The sequence below is a fragment of the Oryzias latipes genome, chromosome 20 (assembly GCF_053564925.1).
Source record: "Oryzias latipes strain Hd-rR chromosome 20, Olatipes_Hd-rR_3.1".
Classification (NCBI taxonomy): Eukaryota; Metazoa; Chordata; class Actinopteri; order Beloniformes; family Adrianichthyidae; genus Oryzias; species Oryzias latipes.
The window spans coordinates 7,186,639-7,201,475 of NC_136256.1; the positions used below are offsets into that span (position 1 = coordinate 7,186,639).

The 14,837-nt window shown below is 39.6% G+C and overlaps 2 protein-coding genes across 26 annotated transcripts in view; both read left to right on the forward strand.

The window, feature by feature from the left end:
• Window positions 1–10,630, forward strand: part of LOC101173180 (uncharacterized) — a 200,672-nt gene extending 190,042 nt beyond the window's left edge. For 13 of the 24 annotated variants that reach the window (XM_023950293.2, XM_023950295.2, XM_023950299.2 and 10 more), the window contains 5 exons: window positions 2,657–2,749; window positions 3,543–3,624; window positions 3,907–4,019; window positions 7,016–7,202; window positions 7,313–10,630. In XM_023950293.2, coding sequence (XP_023806061.1) covers window positions 2,657–2,749; window positions 3,543–3,624; window positions 3,907–4,019; window positions 7,016–7,202; window positions 7,313–7,320 — 483 coding nt within the window. In that variant the 3' untranslated portion in view covers window positions 7,321–10,630. The remainder of the gene's footprint in view (window positions 1–2,656; window positions 2,750–3,542; window positions 3,625–3,906; window positions 4,020–7,015; window positions 7,203–7,312) is intronic. The other 11 variants (XM_023950294.2, XM_078938286.1, XM_078938292.1 and 8 more) reach the window with 5 other exon arrangements.
• A 1,103-nt stretch (window positions 10,631–11,733) lies between these two features.
• Window positions 11,734–14,837, forward strand: part of ift74 (intraflagellar transport 74) — a 31,687-nt gene continuing 28,583 nt past the window's right edge. For both annotated transcript variants that reach the window (XM_023950307.2, XM_023950305.2), the window contains exons 1-6: window positions 11,734–11,968; window positions 12,244–12,379; window positions 12,469–12,604; window positions 14,202–14,250; window positions 14,446–14,544; window positions 14,651–14,711. In XM_023950307.2, the coding sequence (XP_023806075.1) occupies window positions 12,251–12,379; window positions 12,469–12,604; window positions 14,202–14,250; window positions 14,446–14,544; window positions 14,651–14,711 (474 nt within the window). In that variant the 5' untranslated portion in view covers window positions 11,734–11,968; window positions 12,244–12,250. The remainder of the gene's footprint in view (window positions 11,969–12,243; window positions 12,380–12,468; window positions 12,605–14,201; window positions 14,251–14,445; window positions 14,545–14,650; window positions 14,712–14,837) is intronic.

Here is a 14,837-nt window from a genome sequence, read left to right on the forward strand (position 1 = left end):
GTGTTGAAAAACAAATGACTTGTGCTTGGTGTTAGATAAAAAATTCAAACCATTCACTGAGTCCGAAAGTACGTACATGGCGGCCGTCAATTAAATCCATAAATTAGCCGCGTCACTGAATAAGCCGCAGGGCTGTAAGCGCAGGAAAAAAGTAGCGGCTTATATACCAGAAATTACGGTACCAGGGTAAAATTCCAAATAATTTAGTTGAAAATTGTAACGGAAAACTAATTTAACTTTTATTACATCTTTTAGAAAAAAACAGCTGCAACTTCTAGATTTTTCTGCCACAATTATCACAAAAATGCATGTGACATTGCAGATGAGTTTCTCCTTTCTCAAAAAAATGTTGAAAAACACTGATCTAAAGGATTTTTTACTTTGAAAAACTACTGGATTCTTTTCACCACATCTGACTCATTCTTAGCGCATGTCAAGTTGCTCTGTCACATGTCAAAATTCTATTTGCTACTTTCTTAATGCTAGCAAAGTTAACAAAAAAACAGACATTTTGGGAAAGTTACTTTTAGCATAAAAGAGTCTGTGAGGAAACTGAAGAAGAGCCTTTCAACTTCCAAATAAAAAAAATCTGCATTTAACAGACAAAAACCAGGAGACCGTTAAATGGATGCTGCTAATAAGTTTACACGGTGGATTCACATTTGTATCATGTTTAAAAGAAGGCCAGTTGTAGTGACTGTTTTTTAGCTTCCACTTTGAGAGATTTGAATTAAAGGGAAAATCTCACATTTTTATGGTTACTGCATGAAATCAAGTTTACAAATATAGTTTAAACCAACTGCAGATATTAACAAGAAAAATTAGGATAAATTTTACCCTTAAAATTTAAGGGAAACTGGAAGTTTAAAAATAAAACTGAATGCCCACTTCAGCCTTGTAAAGGCCAGTCCGTGGCCTAAAAAAGGTTGAGGATCACTGCTTGAGAGACTTTCAGAATAACAGGAACAGCAGGATTTCCTCTAACTTCAATATTGAATCATTGTTAACCTGAAAGAATTCAAAAACACTTTTTAGTCCAACTCTAAAGAATATTTTTTATTTTTATGAGTTAGATGTAGCTAAATGCTTCTTTGTTCACATTGAGTTGAAAGGGTTAAAGCTTTGCTGCCATTAGGGAACAGTATTGTTCAGGTTTTTCTTATCAATCTACCCTTTTGACCAGCTGCAGATGGATTTCTGCTTCTATTGGAGAATTTCTCTCCTCTTTGGATCACTGCGGTCATTTTCCTGCTCTTGTCAGTGTAAAAGAAAAGATGCAATATTTCAAAAGAACACAGATAAGGTGCTTCTTATTGGTAGAAGCCTGCTTTCTAACTTTTTACGTGGTACATTTTGCTTTGTCCTTCCTTCTTCAACATCCAGCCTCTGTTTAGAGTTTTGATTGTTTTCTATACATTTCAAAGTCATACATCACGGTACAGGTAAGGTCAGGAAATAAAAAAAACAGTATGCTTCCTCATCACAACACAGATGAAGCAGCCTGGTGTGTTGTTTTTAATAAATGCATCAAGTTTGAATTTTATTTAATACACTCTTGGAGAAATGTGTTAATTTAAACCATAAATGTTTTGTTTTTATTGTTTCAATTGCCACTTGGAATAAATTAATTACCAGAAACTGTAAAGAGAAGAGATAAAGGAAAAAGAAAGACCCAACATGGACAGAAAATTATCACTATCTATACATCATGAATGTGATCAGGCATTGATGTAGCTATGCATCTTTAGCATCTTTTTATTACAGATGACTGTATATGAGAACTGGACCAAGTGAATGTTAAGTCATCCATAGAAAATGCATTTATTCTGGCTCCAAACAAATGAAGTAAATTCAGTAGCCATTTTTTTGTTTTACAGACATTACCTGGTTTGAACCAGACAATGTCGGTAAGTGGTGATTGGTTTTAGTTGGTCTGAGTCCACATTTCTATAGCAAGCACTCTGGCCATTTTGCAGTAAGCTTGAAGCATCTGATTCAATGAATTTTTGCTTCTTGAAGCCACCTCCTGTTTGCAACGCCAGAGGGGAGGAGTCACTCAGTCCAGTTACCATATACAGTTAATTATGTCAGTATAGACATTCAACCTGCAGTAATAATCCCCATTGGCTCTGAAGGGAAGGAGTCAATGGGAGGAAAAATATTTTGAAAACAGTGGAAAAAACGGGTGTTCTTAGAAAGTGATGGTGTGGCTGCATGAATCATTTTTCCAGCAGAGTCATCTGATTTGCTGGCACCACTGTCATGTTATCAAGAGGAAAAGTGGTGACAGTAATCAACACGGAGATTAAGCTCCGAGCATTGCTAACTGTGTTTGTCCAGAAAACTGGATGCTTTCCTAACATGGTACTGGTGTTTGATGCATGCTAGAGCTTCATAAAATAAAGGTTCTTTTGTTTTCAAACATCTGGGATCTAGCTTAGAATCTTAAAGCTGGACTTCTAGCCTTCAAGCCTTTGCCAGAAGGCTGGTTTGACCCTTGCTTTTTCCCCTCCACCCTGCCCTTCCTGACCCAAGCTGTGTGGTGACTTCTTCTCCCCTTTCACTTCTTTTATCTTCTTCCTCTGATCTTTACTTCCTCCCGTCCCCTTCCTTTCCAATCTGCTGTTCCTCTTGCTGCTATGCTGTATCCGTTTAGGTTCAAATAGTCTCCAAAAAGTTGGACTTCAGCCACATCACCTCACGCTTGGGCTCCAAGGACAATATGAAGCATGTTCCTGGTGGAGGGAATGTAAGTACCGCTGGGCCGCAGCAGCGAGACGAGTTCAACTACTTAATTTAAAAAAGTGAAGGATGAGGGATGAGAAGGGATGAAAAGCAGCGTTTTCATCCTGAGTCTGGATTTGCATAGAAAACCACAATCAGCTCCTGAAGTCGTTATTGTCTCGTTGGCTAGGTGAATATAATTTCATATAATTGGTGCTTTTTTTATTGAGCCATAAAATACCAGCTGAGGTTAATTATCAGACATCACAGCTCAGGTCCTCTTTTTTTGTATGTTTTAAAAGGGAATTTTTTTTAACAGATTCAATGCTTAATTAGCGGCACTCCTCAACCTATAAAAGCATTCTTATTTTTGGTTTGTTTTCTTTTTGGCCAGTTCAGCCCTGGAACTTGCTTCACAGTCCTTAATCTCTCCCTGTTGTGTCCTGCTCTGCCACTAACCCACTAAACCCTGCCATGCTAACACTAAACTCAGGCTATCCCAGTGGATTTGTTCTGTCATCCTCACAGAGGTAATCTGGGGTTTTAGTGTTCCTGCTTTTGTCTTACTCCAGGTTTTCCAAATATTTTTGCTTCTCCTTTTATTAATAGTAATGCTTCCAAAAGCAGATTTTGTAGTTTGGTGAACTGAATTCAAGATGTAAAAAGTTTTTGTTTTTTTCTATGAAATTAGCCAAATGTGACAGTTCTGGGATTAATAAAGCCTTTTTTTTTTCAAAATGGCAGAAAACCTCAAATCATTATTTTGTGTTCCAAAATCAATTATTTAAATAAAAATAAGCATTTGTTACACTCAACAGGTGCAGATTCTCAATAAGAAGGTGGATGTCAGTAAGGTGACGTCAAAGTGTGGCTCCAAGGAAAACATCAAGCACAAGCCAGGTGAGAAGAAAAAACGTTCAAGTGTCTTCTGTCATGGAGGACAACCCAGATCAGACCAAGAGTTTGGATCAAATCAATACAGGCTTCAAAAAATTAATTGTTTAACATTTTGTATTTTCTGTTTCCTTAGTAAAGTTTCGTGTTAGCTTATTTACCAAAGATGATTCATCACATATCATGAGGAACTCTGCTCCAGAAGTCCTGAACCTTTTCCCCCAACAAGTTCCTGAAAGCATCTGCTGTTTCCTGGAGCAGAGTAATACCTGTCTGTGTGTTCTGCAGGTGGAGGAGCTGTCAAAACTGAGTCGCGCAAAGTGAACATTAGGGACAAGGCTCAGTCAAAAGTGGGCTCCATGGACAACGTGAGCCATTCCCCTGCTGGACATGATATCAAGGTGGGACTGTCACACCATCTGCAGAGCAAAAAGGGCTAGTTTGGAGTTTTAGTGACAGCAAATGTGGGACTTTTACAGACTTCTTGGCCGTCTTTTCATGATGATTATGCAGTTTTGATAGCCCAAATCAAACAACCTGTGTTGATTTCTAGGACATCATTTCTGCAGAGCAGTACTTCATAGAAATTCACCTCTGAGTTGTGGGTGGGTTAAACCTGCCCTTTCTTCATGTCATTCATCTGTGTACAGCTCCTCACACTCCCAACATTACCTGTACAACAAAAAAGTGTTGATCAATATTTTAGCCATCCAGGTGTGCAGTTTAGATCCCGATTCCAGCTCAGACGGGAAAAACAAAGACTTACATGGATCTATTTGTCTGAAAGTGGATGCATCAAAATGGAGCGGAGTGGCAAAAAAATACTCAGAAATAATGTTTTGATCTTAATTTTCTTCATATAAAGTAAAATTCCAGTTCCACCCATCCATTTTCTGAACCAGCTGAATCCCAGTCGGGGTCAGCTGGGGCTAACCCAGCTACTATTGGGTTACAGTTGATCAACTGAAAGATTTTGAAGATTTTCCACATCAGTTCACATCTTCAACATCTTATATCTTCAACATCAGAAACAATACATCAAAAATCAAGATAAAGTTTAATTTTCTACTTTTCTTTACATCATTAAAAGATTATTACAAGAGATTAAAATAATTAAGGTGACAATGAAACTCTTAAAACAAAGACCAAACATAAATGTCGTAAAAGATTATTAAACAACTGTTTGTAAGTTTTCATGAATAGGTATAATTGATTGACAGATTGACTTAGATGTTCCCTCGCTTTTGGGGAGATAAAGGGGAAGAGGGAGATCAAGGATGTTGGGTTGCCATAGAGACTGAGAGTCATTCAATGTTTCTATGGATTCTCTGTTTTTTTTACTGACTTTTTAAAATGCCTTAGTTTTTTTTTTTCTTCCTTTCATATGTTAAATGCTGATATGAAGGCTGCCACAGTGTATTCAAAAAATCATGAAGAAAGTCTGAAGAATAAGTCACTAAAAGGCAATTTTGTTTAGAAAATGATGATGATGACACGTGGGTCTCTAAAGAAAATGTTTACAGCCCTCCCAGCATTTCTTTTTACAAGAATTCCAGTGCATCATGGTTACTTTCAGTTCTCACACCGGTTAATTTTTCATCTCTTTTGGTTTTTGTTTGTTCAGTATTCTTCCATCTGTTTACACTGGAGTGCAGGAAATTAAAATTTGCAGCAGCGTCGCTGCTCAGGAACCTCTGCAGTCATGGAGGGGAGGAGGAGGCAGAATGCCTGCAGTGAGATGAACGCTTTAACAGCAGAGATGTTGCTGGCCACACCAAAACAACCTGCGCTCTATGACCTACAGCAGGGGTGTCAAACATACGGCCCGCGGGCCGTATCCGGCCTGCCAGGTGGTTAAGTCCATACCCACACATGAAGAGTAAAAATCACAAGGACAGTTAAAAAAGAAAGCAAGTTTGTAGTCCATTCCTGTGGCGAGTTATGATTTTTTAAAGAAATAACCGAAATGCGCAATTCCGCCACTAGGGGGAGCAAAGGAAAGGCAAAACAGGTGAAACAGCCAAATGTGCCAAAAGTAAAACCTAACAGCTCTGCGTCTGGGTAAGATACACTTTGGTTCCCTATGAGCCTTACCGCTGTTATATTGCTATAAGGATGATCATTAGCGATACCCTAATGACCAAAATGTTGTCAAAAAGTGAAGTGGAGGAAAAATGGACAGTTTTTTTTTCTTTCACGAAGCTGAATGCAAAACCCCCATGCTTGGTATGTCATCAACAGGTTGCAGTGTTCAAAGAACATAACATTCAGCACCACTAAGAGACTCACCATAAAGAAAAGTTTCAGGATTGCTTCAGTGTCAGATGTAAAATATTCAGTCTGTATATAATTAAATAGACCAACATTTTTTTAACTGAAATTAATTTTATTCAAGATCCATTGGCCCCAAGTGATTAGGCTAGTATGTTGGTTGAGGCATTTTTTCAAATTGAGTAAAAAAAACTAAAACAAAGCTGTTATTTTGCTTTTATGTTTTTCTGTTTTGTGAAGCACCTTGAATTACTTTGTGTACGAATTGTGCTATACAAATAAACTTGCCTTTCCTTGCCTTGACTTATGTTACTGGTCCTGCCCACTTGAGATCAGACGGGCTGAATGTGGCCCCCGAACCAAAATGAGTTTGACACCCCTGACCTACAGTAACTCTTAGACTGTGTACGTGTTCAAAATAAATCATTTTTCACTTTTGGCACATGCAGAGATATGCTGTTTCACCTGTTTCAGCCACAAGGTTCAGCTTAGACGCTTGTAAACCTCAAAGAAATCCTTTCAAATCAAGATACTTTTCCAATTTTGAGTGTTGAGCTATGTTCCCACCATCCTCGATGACGCACGTTCAAGCGACCACTTCCAAAGATACTACTGTGCAAACGTGCTTAAACGCACATTTCGAGCTTCCACGTTCCAAACTCATGTTCACGTGTTGCTGCAAAAGTTTCTATGACCAAACAGGGACTGGATTTGATAGTGAGGTATGGAAGGCGTTCCTTTCATTACATGGAAGAACCAACCGTTAGAAAATTGATCATGAAGCAATAAATAATTGGCTTTTTTCTACCCGACCAGAATTTTCTATAACACCAAGTCTTTTACATATCGGAATGGATCTGTGAAAGAAAAAGCCTGGAGTAAGATTCATGAGATTTGCACCACTTCAACATTTTGTTAAAAAAAGGAAAATGAGTGGAGTGGTCCACCGTCCTCCATTGTCACCTGAGACTGGTCGAGTTATTGAAAAAGAGAAAAAAATAACTCGAAAAACCCTGTGGGCTAAACACATGTTCAAGAACGCACGTCACATGCCCCATGTGAACATAACACATCCCCTTCTCATTCCAACTTGTTTATCTTCCCCGCTCCCTGTTGTGTTTTCCAGGCTGAGGGGTCCCTGGAGATCACAGAGGGGAGTGCAGCTGCCCAGGCTGGACTCCCTGCCTCTGCCCCTGAGCCAGGGCAGGCCGGGAGTCCAGCCACCCACGAGAACGGGCTAAAGGAAGGAGTCCCTGATGATGGTGTGGGTCTCCAGGAGGTAAAGGTTCTGGACTCGCTCATCCCGGAGACAAGTGAGTTTCTGTGTTCCTGCTGGGCGGGGCATAGGGACGGGGCTGAGACAGTGATGAAGTTTGCTGTTTGTCTGAAGCTCCTGGTAATTGTTTGACTTCTTATCTTGCAGGCATCTAATTCTGCTAACCCTCTCCCCTTCCCCTCCTCCTCCTCATTTCAATCCCCCCCCCCCCCCCCCCCCCATCGACACCCACGCCTCTCCCTAACCCTTCTCTTCCTGTTTTTTATCTTTTGTCCTCCCTCTCTGCCTCCCCTCCCTATCCCCCCAAAAACTGTCTGCTGCAGATTGAGTCTTTCCAGCTCAACTTCTGCGAGAACGCTCGCTCTTGCATGGACCACGGCGCCAACATCGTCATCTGCCCCACCCCTCACCCCAGGGCAACAGCAACAGACTCCGCCCACATGGCCCCTCCTCCACAACCCCATCATCTCTCCATCAAACAAGTGTACAGCAGGCTGCATGATCGCCTCCTCCATCCTTTATCTGCTGCAGCTCCTGGTGGAGGTCCATGGGGGGGCAGCATCTCCCAATCTTGTGAACCTCCTTCATCTTAAATGTGTTGTGAACTTTTTTGAAAGTGCAGTCGTTCCCCTCCTGCGTTTTCCATGTTGGTTTTCAGTTTTCCTTGGCTTCACCCATAGAGCAGTGACAAAACCTGCGTGATCCTCAGTGATATCAGCAACACTCACAGCTTACCCTCAGCTTTCAGTGCTGCCTGTTCCCAGTAGCCACCGTGAAACCATAGTGATGGACATTACAGCTCATTTTCCCTACAAAAAAATGAAGGTTACGCGAATCCTTTTAGGCTCTTTCTTCTCTGTGTTTGTGATGATGATGTGTTGGAGTGACAACTTTTGCGTAGAAAAGAGAGCTTTAGCTTTATGTATTGATCTCTGTTTTTTCCCTTATTGATTTATTTATTCATTTGTTCTCTAAAAGCAATAGAGCGGGTGGTGAAGTATTCTCCAGTTGTACTCAGAAAAGCTGGAAAACACGCACAGGTTTCTGCGACACACAGAGGAGAAGGTGGTTCCAGTCAGAGCCAGGCAGCTTGGTGACTGCAGAAGAAAGAAATAAGAAAGTTTGTGTTGTGCCTCGAATGTATTTGAGAGGAAGGAGGGAGATCAGGAAGTGTAGGCTCTGTCAAGTGTGTCTCTTACGTGCCTCGCGTCGGTCTTACCTGAAAACCTGATGGTGAAGGTTGGTGCGCAGCCTCACGCCTAGATATGAGCCGAGAGAGGAAAAGGCTGGCGGGTTCTGTCATGAGGGTAGTGGATGGGTTGTTCTGCAGCCATAAGTGTTCTTTGTCAGTGATGGTTGCAAGGTAGACGTGATGTGACTGAAAGATTTCCCTCATAGCAACCGTCACCTCCAACTACTGCCTTTCATCATGCATGGCTAGATCTTCTGAACTGACAGTTCTTGATGACTCTGTATTGTGACATCAGTTGTAAAATCTCAAAGGGCAACTTGTTTTTTTTTAAGTTGTTTTTTTTTTTATGTAGATGCCGCCTGCAGTGTCACCTTTAAACCAATTGCTCCTAACTTTGCATGTAGTCAAGAAAAAAAGGTTGAACTGAAGTTATACCTTTGAAATGCACGAAAACACGCAGTGTTTTTTGTTGTGTGAGACAACAGAAGTTTGACCCAACTCCAGCGAGTAGAAATACAGCTCAATCCACTGTTCCACATCTCACAGTCTGAACACCTGATACATGATGTTGTACATCAACCTGAATATCAGGTAATAAAACAAAATTCTCAACCTACTTAATCACTTTTTACTGAAACAAGGGCAGCAACACTAGAACCCAGCTCCATCCCAGCTGTTAATAAAACTCCATAAACTTCAGTGATGTGAGATGCTAACCCATAAGCAAACATGGCTGTCATGCAGGTTCACTTTTCATTGTAGCTCCATTTTTGCACTAATATTCCCCCTATTTTTTATGTTTTTTTTCTTTTGGCGTTATGCTGACATCTACTGCTGAGTTGGCAAACTGTTTGATGACAGGACTACTTTCTGTCTTTCCCAAACCAACAGGTGTTCAAAAAGACACTATACAGCTGTCTGAAATTAAAAAAGTGTAGTAATCTACTTTCTGATAAATTTTCAAACTAAGGGTGAATCTAAACGGATTAAATAATACTGACAAGGGACACAGTCTCAAACTCCAAATCCCTTTTTTTAACTGCTGCTTACTGAATGGAAAGAACCTTGCTACAAACTGAACCGCACCTTAATATATCAGCTTTATTATATCAAAGAGGGCTGATATCTAGCTGTAAAAGTACCTTTATGAAGACATAATCCAATGTGAGCTTTTTGCATGAAGCTCTTCACTTTGTTTTTGCTCACACTGAAATTCATTTAAAAAACATATATTAAGATATTAGTATTTTATTCTTATGTTTTAACAGAATCGGGCAATAATTAGTATTAATTGTTCTACGAGTTTTTCAAGTTTTTTTGCTTGTTTTCTAAGGAGAATTGGATGATTAGTGGATTTCTCCATTTTGCTGCCCACAAATGAGTTGAACTTCACGCGTCTCCTGGTTGATGCTGAGCTCCTCCTTATCGCCATGAAATTCCAAAAGAAAATGAAATGCTGCAGCAAAAGGGTTGGGAAGGGGGGTCTAGGTTGCTTTTGTTTCTATGGTTTTAAAGGGGAGGAGGGGTTTTTATCATGACTGTTATGGCTGTTAATTATTCTTAGTATGAGAAATGCCTTTTTCCTTTGAAAGGCGCCACTTTCTTCTTGTCGATGCAACACTTTTTTTTTTGGTTTTTTTACATGTATTTATGGTTGTGTTCCTGCAGCCTTGTGCTGGGCGTGCTCTCGTAGTTAAAAGGGCTGCACCTGCCTCTAAAGTAAAGACTCCTCCAACCCCTAGAAACTGCTACATTGGAACAGCGGCATTCAAACCTGGCAATCTAGACCATTTGTGTCCCAATAAGCCCACAGATCCAGTCTTAAGGCCGAAATAAAACTCTGAGGTGGGAATCGGGTTGGCCTGGTTAAGGATGCAGTGGCTTGTGCAAGTTCCTTTTGACTCACACAAGGCTGCTTGAGATTAAAAACCTAAGGGAGGGACTCTAACACATTTTAGCTCGACTGCTACAAGACTAACTGCAAGTGTCCAGTTTGTGATGAATGCTGGTCATGTGATGCTTCATTTGTTGTTGGCACACGTGTAACACTAGCTCTTGAGCACCTTCTAAACCTGCAGAGCATGCTTACAACAATGGGTTGTGTTAGGTAGACTGTCTATCATTTGCAAACCCTCCTTGAAGTTTTGTGTGGGTTTACTTTTTTATTTTAAGTTTCTTTCCTCTTTTTTGGATTGGGCTAAAGTGTTTATTGTGATTACTTGTTAATTAGTGATGTGATTATTAAACATGAAATAAATTGGACCTTAAACTCACTTTTATGACTCTTTCCTGTGTTATATAAAATAGTCAGAAATATTAAATGATTTTTGTATTTTTGTATTTGTGCTTTTTATAAAGTGTTATTTTGCCATTTGAGCATGTCTATGGTTAAATTTATAAAATATCTATTTGTTTTGCACAAAACTCTTTTTTGTTGTTGATTGATTTGAAAATCAGTTCTAAAGATCATGTGTATCAGAATAGGCTGACAGGTTAAGTTTGTATTTAATTAAACTACTCCTAAAGCTACAGAAATTGATCGTTGTAGAAAAGCAACATGTTTGACATAACAAAAAAATGACCAACTACTGACATAGGCATGATAATCTCAGAAGATTTAAAAAACAAAAGATGAAGCACCGATGAATTTCAAAGTAATGGCACTGTGTCAAAGAAATATAATATTTTTCTAAGCCAGAGTGCTGCAATCTGAGGCTTCGCAGCCTCGTGCAGTTCTTTTATCCCTCCATTATTGCTCTTTGGCTTTAAAGAAAAATGCAGCAATTTGAAAAAATAATGGGTTAGTGGTTTTTGTTGATATGGTTTAGTTAATTAAGTTTGTCATTTGTTTAGATCTTTAACATGTCAGATAACTGAGGGGGGGGGGGGGAGATGGCTTATTAGTAAAATAAGCAAAAGCTCATATTCATATATTCTTCCGATGCTGCTGGTTGGTGTTCAAAGCCTAAATCGTTACGGCATAGAATTGCATTTACATGCATAGATAATTAAAAAAAAAGATTCTAAGCTGATTTTTTCACGTTTATATTTGATAGTAATACAAGTAAAAAGATGAAGGAACTACGTAATCACACTGATAGAAATGTTCTGTTTGGCTTTCTTGTTTTAATTGTTTTAATTCAATACAATTTTTAAATTCAAGTAAATCTGCTGCAACAGGAGAACCTTATTTGACACGGGGTATTTTATTTTGAAAGGAATGTGGATATGCAGCTCTCAAAAGTAAATTCATTTTCAATTGTTATTTTTTGAAACACGTAACACTTTCATAATTCAATTGTTATAAATGTTTAAAAGTTATGTTTAATAAATGAATAGTTAAGTGTCCATATAAATATAAACAATATTTTTCTGAGAGAAGAAGCACCAGGAAAATGGTTCTGATAATTGCACAGCCTGTATTGGCAGGCAGAGGGCAGCAGTCCCGTCTCAAAATGCACAAAAACTAGTAGAAGAAGATGGTTACTGGGGTAACGACGACGTTATCCTCGGCCTCTCGTTGCTAATGTTTTTATTGTGGGTTTATTTTTCTCTTTTTGATTAATCTTCTGCATAAGAAGAGCGGGACATTTAGAAGAGACACTAAAAAGGTACGAAAGATGACATGTAGCAGTAAGCTAACGAAAGAGCAGTTAGCTAAAAAAATTGTTTGGTAATCTAAACACAACTCTATTAGAGTTGTTCAGTCTTTGTAATATTATACGGAATGACGTTTGCTTAGAATTACGTTAAAAGTCAGACCTTTGTTTCTCCTAAGCATCGATAAAACGAGGTTCTAGGTGCAGAGAACTTTGTAGTGTCGAATTGGGTCGCGTCACGCCAGGCGGAAGGTGCTCTTAAAAAGTCACACGTCTGTCTGTTTCAGTCTCATAATGACGAGCCAGCGGCCTCCATCCAGCATGGGGAGGCCCCCCAGCCGCAGTGGATCAGCGGCCCCTGGTGCTGGAAGACCCCCAACGGCTGTTCGACCCCCTCCTACAGCTATTCGGGTCCCCACTGCAGTAAGGCATTCATGCAGCTCACATCCCATAATACACCCTGTTAAAAATACTTAACTTTCATTATGCTTTTCAACCTTTGACACACTCAGATGGTTCCTGGTACAAGCGGTTACCCTGGCATGAGGGGGGGCATCCCCTCCCCAGGGGTTCTGGCTGCACCCATCAAAGTGACAGACAGACCAGTCACCCAGCAGGGGCTCAGCGGGATGAAAACTGGCATCAAAGGTATTCCTGATGGTGGGAATCCCTGCATGTTAAGCAAATCTGTTCTTTCCAGCAGTGTGCAACGGAGGAAATAAGTATTTGATCCCCTAGTAACTATTAAGAATTCAGGTACACATGGACCAATTAGACCCTCCTAACCAACCTTAATTAAAGACACTTTATTTGAACTGATCGCATGTAGAATAGATACTTTTCCACAGAATCAGTCCATCAGTCAGACTCCAAAATCTCCAACATGGGAAAGACTAAAGAGCCTTTAGTGGATTTAAGGAAGATTGTAGGCCTGCACACGGATTGGACTACAAAACCATCAGCAAGAAGCTGGATGTTAAGGGACTCTTGCTGCCAAAATACAAGAATGTGACCATCAATCCACCTTTTAGGTCTGAGACTCCAAACCAGATCTGAGCTGGTGGGATTTTCATGATCATTAGAGCAGTGAGAAATCGGCCTAAAATGACACGGCAGGAGTTAGTTGATTATCTCAAAGCAGCTGGAACCACAGTTACCAAGAATATCATTATATATATAGTATACTTGATGGTTTAACATCTTGCAGAGCTTGAAAAGTCCTGTTTAAGAAGACACGTGTGCAGACCCACCTGAAGTTTGTCAATGAACACCTTCATGAATTAGAGCAGGGGTGTCAAACTCATTTTCACCGAGGGCCACATCAGCAAAGTGGTTGTCCTCAAAGGGCCAGATATAACTTATACATGTAACTAAATGTAATGAAAACAAATGTAGCTACTACTTAATGTTAAATAACTCATTATTTATTTACTATAACTTTTTAAAGAAACAATTACAGTTGTATAGAAAACATATGTTTGCTTGTAACTCTAGCATAAATCCATTCAAATTTGATTCTGTCAGGCTAGGTTATATAGTGTTTAAGTCCCAATATATAGTAGCCCAATCCGATATTTCAAGTCAGATTCCCCTAGATATGAATAAATACACACTAATTTTTATTTTTTTATTTTACGAAATGAAAAACTTTTATGCTCTCGCGGGCCATATAAAATGACATGGAGGGCCCCCGGGCCTTGAGTTTGACACCTGTGATTTAGAGAGAAACTTGGAGAAAGGGTGCGGTGGTCGGATGAGACCAACATGGAGCCCTTTGGTATCAACTCAACCTGTCATGTTTGGAGCAGGAGCAGGTGCACCAGTTCTAAGTCAGCTGCTAGGTGCCAGTAGGTCTAAAATTGGTGGTGGATGGATCTTCAAACATGATCATGATCCAAAACAAACAGCCAAAACAACCAAGGAATGACTGAAGAAGAAGAAAAAGAAAAGTGGAATATAATTCCTTCTGATATGTGTAGAAACCTGATCAACAACTACAAGAAACCTCTGACCTCTGTGCTGCTTATAAGAGTTTTGACGAGTTTTTGAAGTATTAAGTGTTTCTGGCAAGAGGGTTTAAATACTTATTTCCCAGACTGTCCATTTTATTTAAGTGGGAAAATCTACAAAATCAGCAAGCTTATTAATACAAATAAAACAAGTACAAATACTTATTTCCTCCCCTGTTTGTTTACATCCAACAGAGGACAGTTTGTCTTCACCTATTCTGTTTTCCTCACTGCAGGACCTCAGAGACAGGTTCTGGACAAATCCTACTACCTGGGCCTCCTCAGGTGAGGAACACCGATTATCTTTAGGGACATTTTTGTTGCACTAAAATATATTTAATACCTGAATGTGTTATTCAGTGCTATGAGGATTTCCAACAATACGAAAGCTGTTTTAAAAGCAGATTGATCAATAAACGATCATGTATAAAATGTAGAACATGTGAAAAAAGTGGTTAATTCTGTTGTTTTTACTGTTAGGAGTAAGATCAACGAGCTGACCACTGAGACCAGCAAGCTCCACAAAGAAATTGATAACTACAACCAGGAGAACTCTGTGTACCTATGCTATGAGAAGAGGTGGGTGGTGGTTCCACTAGTTTGCACTGACATTGTAAGTTGGTTTTTGTTTCCCCAATGCGAATTTCCTTCATAGATAAACTGGTTGGATATGTGTTTGAAACAGAGCTGAAGATCTGGCTGCGGAGATTAAGGACCTGCAGGGCCAGCTTGCTGACCACAACATGGTAAACTGCATCTACATGTCCTCAGATGGTTTTATTTCTCAGGAAAATGCATCTACCTTTAGCTGTAATTATTTTTGGAATAAATCTGTTGATGATCAGCAATATATTGGTGGGAAAAATTTAATT